At 43.9% G+C, this 8990-nt stretch overlaps 1 protein-coding gene across 3 annotated transcripts; it reads right to left on the bottom strand.

Moving 5' to 3' along the window:
- Window positions 1-3033: 3033 nt before the first annotated feature.
- LOC101757451 (hsp70-Hsp90 organizing protein 1-like) lies at window positions 3034-8922 on the bottom strand. 3 transcript variants are annotated; one of them, XR_002675702.1, is made up of 9 exons: window positions 8787-8922; window positions 8007-8146; window positions 7207-7551; window positions 6841-6982; window positions 6607-6717; window positions 4631-4732; window positions 3791-3961; window positions 3602-3681; window positions 3034-3384 (listed from the first exon to the last, which is right to left on the bottom strand). XR_002675702.1 is itself a non-coding variant. In XM_022822927.1 (8 exons), exons 3-8 carry the CDS (start codon window positions 7209-7211, stop codon window positions 3336-3338), a joined length of 558 nt encoding a protein of 185 aa, XP_022678662.1. In that variant the 5' UTR covers window positions 7212-7551; window positions 8007-8146; window positions 8787-8922; the 3' UTR covers window positions 3034-3335. The 3 variants fall into 3 exon arrangements, 2 of the variants coding, with proteins under 2 accessions (XP_022678662.1, XP_022678663.1); XM_022822927.1 differs by lacking the exon at window positions 4631-4732; XM_022822928.1 differs by lacking the exon at window positions 4631-4732 and having other exon boundaries at window positions 3034-3380.
- Window positions 8923-8990: the final 68 nt, after the last annotated feature.

Below are 8990 nucleotides of genomic sequence, written 5' to 3'. Positions count from 1 at the left end.
AGCGGGGCGGGCGGCGGCGGGCCGGCGCGTGGGGGCGGGCAGCCGGGCGGGCGGCGGCGGGGCGGCGGCCGAGCGAGCCGGGCGGCGACGGCGGACTGGAGCGCGGCGGCGGCGGCGGCGGCGGCGGCGGCGGACTGGAGCGCGGCTCGGGCGTCGGGTTGTTCCGGTTTGAAAACCAAACTGCGCAGAAGGAGCCGTTATGGTAGAAGGCTCGGCGCCAGGATGGCTGGCGCCGAGCCTCGGCGCCAAGATCGATGGCGCCACGGATCTTGGCGCCGAGCCTCCGCGCCACGTCAGCCGGCGCCCGCCACGTCGGAGGCGGGGCGTGGGGACCTTGGCGCCAGGATGGCTGGCGCCAAGACGTTATACCTTGGCGCCAGCCAGCCTGGCGCCAAGCCGAGGGTCCATTTTCGGAATTGGTTTCGCCAGGGGCCTATTTGTGAAATTTTTTCGCAAAAAGGGCCAAAAAAACAAAAAAGTCGGGAGCGTGGACGGGAACCGGGCAGGACTGTGGACCAGGCAGGCATGATTCGGACCGCTTGCTTTCTCTGAAAATTGTGTGTCGTATCAGTTCTTCTACTTCTAATCTGCAGAAAACAAAAACTCTGAATTTAAAGACTGTGTGCAGGTAGCTACTACCCACACATTTTCAGGCAGGCAGTTTTAGCGTTGTCAGAAAGGCTAGCACGCATGAATCCATGAAGAAAAAGGAACAGAAACTGAAATGTGAGCAAGTTTTCAGACGTGGCGTATGAAATGTGAGCAGGATTGACTGACCGTGAGCAAGTTGCGACTGCTTCTTTTCCTTGTCCAACGACCGCCGGGTCCAAGTCCAACTGGGGGCGATAGAATGAATACTTTTCACATCCCACCGTTTCATCCATCTGAAGACAAATCTATGTACTAGCTTGGAAGGAAAACTGTCTCTCCGTTCCCCACAAGCCACAGTGGGATCATCATTAAATTCAGTGTTATATTAGTACTTTGTAAGAAGTTTTGTCGTTTCTTTTTTGTTTTTGGAAATGTTGCTGCATTTTTATAGAAGGAACCTTTGTGCATTTTTCATAAACCTTGTCTACATCATACGCGCTGTTGGAATCTCTGAAAGCAACAGGCCAGAGAAAAGAAAACTAGGAGTATCCTGCAATCAGTGGAAATATCAGCACTGGAAAGGGACAGCCCCAGCCCTGTTGCAGTGTCAGTCTCATTCTCCCTCCCCCTCTGCCTCTGGGTGTTGGCTAGCAATTGGATGGAAGTTCAGAACCTTCAAGTCATCGCCAAGTTGTGATTGGGCGTGTTCATCATCGATCAGGAAGTGTGAAAAATTCCCTTTGCTTTTGATCAGGAAACGAGTAAATTCCTTCCTGATGCCGAGGGCACAAGGAAACGATGTCTACATTTCAGTCCTGAGCTCAGATGAATTGTTCGCACTCATATAGTACTTTTGTCCTGCTGACATTTGAAAGAGCAATGGGGGGCAGGTCCACCATGTCAGCCGTAACAGCGAAAGGACGAAGCCGCGTTACGGCTTAGGAAACAACGGCTTACGGCTAACTGCCGCGGCATCTTAAATACAGCACCAATACTCTACTAGTATCTATTCATTCGAGTGGCAGAGCAAAGCCGTGGCTTCGCCAAGATCGATGGATGCAGCCTGCAACCGCCAATCGGCGGCTAAACCGGCTTTGTTTAGTCGCTAATCCAGCTGGTTAGCAGCTCTGCTAGCAACACACTAGCAGCATAATGTTAGTTTATGCACACACTGATGACTGGCCTGGAAACTGGATGTAACACTGAAGCCTGCCTTGCCGTTGCCGTAGGGTCTGGGGAACGTTGAAATGGGCAAATGGCTCAGGGCTCCAGGGTCCTTTTTCCCCTTCTGACTTTGTGGATCCTGACTTGTACGCACAACAACTGCCTCTCGCAGCTGAACTTTTCTTCTGCCAACGACCATGGCATCGGTCAGGTACGAGTAGGATACTGTAGGTCGTTATTAAAGCTAATTTTAGCACGCATTTCTCCGTCACCAGTAGCTAGGTGAGGATAAGAGGAAACGGGCGGCGTCTACAAGATCAGAGAAATGAGAGGGAATCATTCCTGGCCGTCGGTTGGGCCGTCCGCCGTCGTCTGACGCTGATGCGGCCCTGGAATATGGACGCGTGCTTAATTAATTCTCTCCACCCGTGACCGACTACGATTACCTCAGGAGATGGATTTACTAGCGTTAAGCATCTGTGCCTGGCCAATGGGCAGCTGGGTTTTCTTATGTGCGATGATGATGCGTACTTGTAGTGGTTAGGAAGAGGAATGTCGTTGGTCGTTGGCTACCAGAGAAATCGATTCGCCGGAGAAGAAGAAGAAATGGAATCCAGACAATGCCTGCCTGCCTGGGGCTCGAACCAAAAAGCTAGATGGGAATGGAATGGAGTTGGGATTTCCTGTCGCTGGCTTTTTATGGGCTCACCACGCCTGTGCCGCCCGTGTAGGTGCAGCTGCCCTTGCGTCTGCACAGGACTTGCCATATTGGTTTGGTTCGTTCGCTGCCACTGCAGATTGCTTGCAGCGCACAAGCAGTGACGCGGAGGCAAAGATGTCCTACTACTTCTGACGGAAACATTGAGCACAGGAGAAGAACCTGACAGAGACCTACAGGCTAAACTACAACTGACAAGTAAGCACGGTGCACCGGCGAGGCAATTTCACAGGAATTCACAGGGATTTCCTACCTCAAGAAAGAAACGCCGCTCCAACTTTCCAGTTTCCAGACCTCCACTATCAGTATCACTTGACTTGCTGTGAGCAAAAACGTAAAATTAAAAATAAAGGCGGCTTCTTATAGCTCGTCGGACACTGACAGGATGCTACTTTAAACAGGCAACGATATTTCTTTGTTCCCTAATCAACTATAACCATAAGCATACTCGTCCGGAGCAATCCAGCTTGTCGCTATTCAAGTCGGATTCGAGTGATGCTACTTTCTAAACAGGCAATTTCAGACCAAGCACCTTCTGGCCTTTGGCAACAACTGTAAGCTCACGGGAAATTCCAATGACTTGGCGATAAGTTGACAGAAACTTGCATGTCTTAGCGAGCGCATGTTTTGTTCGGTCATAGACTAATAACTAGCTCAAGAAAGAAACCCGCGCTTCAACTTGCCAGACTTCCACGTCAGCTGGCCATGCTCCGAGCAAAAATAGGAAACCAAAAAGGGAAAAAGAAGTCGAATCCGAAATGAAACAACGTTTGGCCCAGATGACAAAATGCTACTTTGTATTTTATAACCAGGCAACAACGTTTGTCCCAGCTGGTCGCTACTCATTTCAGACGGCCGTGCTTCATTCCTCATCTTCATCAGGGGAGATCTTCATCAATTCAATTGCCTTACTGCAAAAATCCAAATGAATTATTGTTCCTTGACAGAATCAGTCAGTCATCTTAATGGCATGCAGAAATACTGAGAAGGAAATTATTGTTCGATTTGTGTGGACTCGTGCTGCCGGTCGTTCGAGTCCTAATCAGTATCATGACAAGAGTACATTACTAATATACTGCCGTTTTTGGGAACATATATTCACAAGAGAAACAAAAAGCAGCAGGTTACCTTAGCGCTCTCTCAATCTCCTCATTTCCGGGATCCAATTTTTGCGCATCCAGGAGAGCGTCACATGCTTGCTTGTACTCCTGAACATAGCGTATCCAGGCGGATAGTTAGGACAACCACAACTCAGCTAGATGTCAAGTAAATGAAGTAATGAACACAGATTGGCAAGAGCTCATAAGTGTATCCCACCTTGAGTAGCATGTGAGCTTTAGCCTGACGATAGCAAGCCTTTGCCCAGTCAGGTCGCAGCGTCCTGCACCGGTAAGCATCTGACAGGGCACCTTTGCCATCACCCAGTTTCAGTTTACAGAGGCTCCGGTTGGAATATAGGGTAGCGTCTAGTCCATCACAATCTATCACCTATGGTCAAAGATGAAAGGTTATACAATAGCATTTCCACTAGATTTTAACACTATCTGTAGATTGACAGCCCACATCACAACAGATAACCTATCTACAAACTTGGATCAACCAACGTTGTGTGGCATGGTACATAGCTGCCTTTCAAAACGCTAAAGAGAAGTTTACATGGATTACCACAGCATGTTCTGGTCTGCTAACTGAAGCTTGTGGGAGAGAACAACAATATGACACTCACAATTGGCCCTAGAATCTAAAAGGAGTTAATGTTGCGTCCGTTCTGCTCCCGATTGCGCCTACAATCTAAATGGATTTCATGTTGAAATTGCATCCGTTCTACTTCAAATTGTTACATGTGCATCTTTCTTCAGAGCATTTTATTTACTGAGATGATATTGATTTTAGCTGGTCCATTACCAGATCTACTCATAACTGCATCAAAACACGTAACCACTTCAAAACAGATTAAACTCCAGCATCATCTTTACTACTTAGTTACAAGAACACAATCTATTGCTTAACTAATGGAAATTACAGAAAAAACTAGATGTTGACCAAGATAATGTTATCTCCAATGCTTTAGAGAACCAATAGCATTTTCTAAATGGTACCCTTGTAGACAGAATACACTACATTCTAAAGCATTGTTGGTGAGGTGCAAAAACTTACCTCAGTATAAATCTTTGATGCCATGGCATACTCTTTCTACCTAAATGCCTTATCTGCCAGCGACCTCATTGTAGCTTTTCTTACTTTGACATGTTCTTCTTTCTAAACAATTAATTAACAAAAGTTGAATGTGCAACCAGATAAAATATTTGAATTCTTGAACAAAGCAATTGTTCAGCATAGTTTGCACGAGAGAAAAAAAGAAACTTGCATATTAATAGATCGGTTGCTAAGTTGGATATCTCTTCTACATGCTTATGCAGCAATCAAAGTGCACATGCTGACATCTTGAGAGCTCAAAGCCTCAAAACAGCTCAGAGCCACTGATATTCATCATCCGTAGAAATCCATATGTGATACTAGGAAGGGATGGGAAAAAAATGGTAATCCAATACTGATTAGTTATATACTTCAATTTATTGATATGGAAGTTCTATTTCTATGTGGAATACAGCTGAAAGGCAAGGTATTAGAAGGTACAGTACCACACTTGAGCAATAAGAGAGCCAAAGGGAATCATGCAAAATTAAAGGTTCAAAATTAAGTCTCAGAATTGAGGGATAAAAAAAGGGTCTCACTCCCCGTTGACACCGGCTTTTGGCCAGAGTCAACCGCTGTGGATAAGGTTCTGATAGCCGATGAAGGAGAGAGAGAAAGACCGTCGATGACTTCGCGTTGACCAAGACTAGCCGTGGAGGACTAGGGTTCCAAAAGCCGATAGAAGATTGGAGGAGGTCCGATCAGAAGTGAAATCGACTCCACCAAATAAGGGTAAGCGTGGAGATTTATCTTTAGTAGTTTTTAAGAATAGTTGTAATAGTCATGTCGTAATCGACTAGGATTCTAGTTTGCTCCAGGGTATAAATATAAGTCTGCGAGCCTTGTAATGAATAATCATCAATCAATCGATACAATGTTTCGACGCCACGCCGTCAAAACCCTAGGAGTAGGAGTAGAGTAGTTTCGACGAGTTCCTTCATGCGTGCACGGCTGCATCGGCACAGCTTCTATCAGAACTTTCTAAGTTAAGTCTTATATTCTGATATTCGGTTGTGTGGCTAGTTATCGAGTTATCTTAGATTGCAAGTAGAACTTTCTAGGCTTTGTCTAATATTCTGCTTGTTTTCGACGTTGCTCACAGTTATCGAGTTGTTTGATTTTATTAAGTTGCATCGTATCGATCTCTTTGTTTTATCAAGCGCTCTCAGTTATCAAACGGCTTAGATCTGGTTAGGTCGTCTTCATCGGCTCCTTGACCTTGTTTAAGTGTTCACCAGTTATCTGATGGCTGGTTAGATTTTGCATACTTTTAATGCTTTATATATGCTAGGTCTGATCGATCTTTACCCCTACCCCTCGTATTGCTAGCCATCGGATCTCTGACTTCATGATGCTACTGTTGAGAGCCGATACATCGGCTGGGTATCATCCATATCTCACAGAAGCACGGTGACATCATCGAGCCGATAGGGGCGCGTACAAGGCCTTGCTGCCTCAAGTTTGTTTGTTAAGTTAATGGGCCGAAGTTAATGCCCTCTCATCGTGTTACCTTGTCTAAGTTCAATTACACGGTCATGACATTAATTAAGTTTCATTAGCTTAATTAGCTCGTAAGCGGTAGACAAGAGGTCCTTGTTGTTGTGTTCTAATCTTTTAGGTTAATAGATTGATGTCAATGCCCTCCCATTCGTGTTATCTTGTCTAAGTTCAATTACACTTATCAAGACATTGACTAGATCTGTTAGTCTATCTATTATGCGCATGGTTAGCAAGGGCTCCTTTTATGGCTGTTGCTTTACAATGCTTCATCTTAGCCTGTCGGCTCGTATAGCCGATGGCACATGCCATTAATTCTTTATTTATTCACACCGCATGATTACATTGAATATCTATCTATCATGGTGTTTATTCCAAGAACGCCTACCCATGAGTTCGAAAGGCTTCGCCGCCGATCGACTCAGGAATTTAACGTTTACCTTATCAATTTTCAGGTCAAATTGACTGGCGCGCCTTGCACCTTCACGAGCCGATTTGGAGTCTGCACTAGAGTTAAGCAAATCTCCAAGGTCCTCCGTGTTGTTCAACGCCTGCATGAGGTCCAGATTTTGCATCAACACTCCCCCCAAAGGAGTATTACAGAAGAGCAGCCTATCTACAGCATTCAAGCAATATTTTGTATGACAAAAGCATTCCAGCTACACATAACATACCATTGGCTTTGCATTTTCCAATTTGGCATGAGAGATTATTCCGTCAATACTCCGGTTTCTGACATTTGGAATTGGTGAGGTCAAGGGAAACAGCATTTCAACTTCTTCTCGGCAATCACGTCTCAATTGGCAAATTACCCAACTACAAAAGGAGGGGGCAAATGGTTAATAGATTGAAATTATCAATGAGCTACAATCACTTAATAGTAGTGTCTTGTCAAAGCAATCCAACACACTGCTAAAACAGCTCCACGTGGCGTGCCAAAGAAGTTGAAAAATACTCAATGTCATCGGAACCTTCAATAAAACAGAGTGGAAAGGATATAAAAATAAGGAGAACATCTAGAAAAGATATAGAAAACATACATCATCTGGAATATTAGGGTCAGCTCCAGCCTTTAACAGTAAGCGAATGAAGTTGGTATATCCTCTGTGCCCTGTAGCAAACACTAGAGGAGACACAACAGAACATTTGCCATTAACATCAGCACCAGCCTGTCAAAAGGATTGTACAGTAGAATTTAAAGGGGGGGGGGGGGGGGGGGATGGCACAGATGGTTTCAGTAAGCAAAATTGTAGCTAGCATAGTGGTAGTTGAACGGAGAGAGTAAAAAAAATACTGGCCTTAATGAGTAGCTTCATGCACTTCAATGAACGGTAAATAAGAGCACCATTCAGGGGAGTTCCAACGCCACAGAAGATGGTGTTGGGCTGAAAGCAAAATATGAGTATTTCACCTCAGTAACTTGATGAACAAGATGATTCAAATTTACAGTTATGGAAACACAGTGTAAGAGGTGAAATAAGTGAGTAACTTGATGAACAAGATGATTCAAATTTACAGTTATGATTCAAATTTACAATGTATGATCTGGAATAGCATCGTCTAAACAGCCCAGTTGAGTAAAATGATAAATATTCTTTCTGATTCTCTCAGATGACATTACATAATAATACAATATATACTCACTGATCAAAAGTTATTAACAAAAAAGCTACTGGATAAAGGATAGGTCGATCAGGCAATCAAAACAACCCTGGTAAAACACATATTGTCCATGTTATCGAAGTAGTTGTTCAAGCAAAGCAAATTCCTATCTATCCATATTCCACAATAACCTTGAAAATACATCAAAATAAAATAAGAAAAGAGTGGGGCTGCTTACATTTGCATGATGGTTCAACAAAATCTTCACGGTCTTATCCTACTCATTGATAGAAGCATGATAAAGTGGTGTCCCATCACCAAAGTCTATGTCAACAGGTATTCCTTTTGAAAGCAGGAACTCTGTTACTGTAGAGCTTCCTGCGGTGAATGAGAAAGTCCATAAGTCATGACCAGTAGACTAAGGGGGTGTTTGGGAAACACCTGTTAAAGTTTAACACCTGTCACATCGGATGTTTGGATGCTAATTAGGAGTACTAAACATAAGCTAATTACAAAACTAATTGCACAGATGGAGTATAATTCGCGAGACGAATCTATTAAGCCTAATTAGTCCATGATTTGACAATGTGGTGCTACAGTAACCATTTGCTAATGATGGATTAATTAGGCTTAATAGATTCGTCTCGCGAATTAGCACAAGGTTCTGCAATTAGTTTTATAATTAGCTCATGTTTAGTCCTCCTAATTAGCATCCAAACATCCGATGTGACACTGTTAAAGTTTAGCACCTCGTATCCAAACAGCCCCTAACAGAGTGCATATTGATAAACAACCAGTAATTACTAAATTTCTGCACTACAAGTTAGCATGGTAATAAAAGAGCAGCATTATCTATCTTTGGAAAGTAATATATAAAAAACAAACATGTAAGAAACCTTGCCACACAAAACACCAAATAATGAAAAATGGCACCAGCAGATTTCTAGTTGAAAGTACATTCATGACACTGGTGGTATCCATAAACATAAGTAGTGTGTTTCTGTGGTGGGAGAGCAACCTGTGCACACGGCATAGCGTAGAACATTACGTCCTTGTGCATCTGCCTTCATTAGATCACCACCATGATCAAATAAATACTTCACATTGGAAATATCGCCAGACTGAGCAGAGGTCATAAATGGTGTCACACCTGCAATGTAAAGAGTAGAACCACAACAATTCAGATATTTCATATTTGCAAGGTGCCAAAGCTACCAATACA

Source organism: Setaria italica, chromosome IX (genome assembly GCF_000263155.2).
Source record: "Setaria italica strain Yugu1 chromosome IX, Setaria_italica_v2.0, whole genome shotgun sequence".
Lineage (NCBI taxonomy): Eukaryota > Viridiplantae > Streptophyta > Magnoliopsida > Poales > Poaceae > Setaria > Setaria italica.
This window is presented reverse-complemented; position numbering and strand designations above follow the sequence as displayed.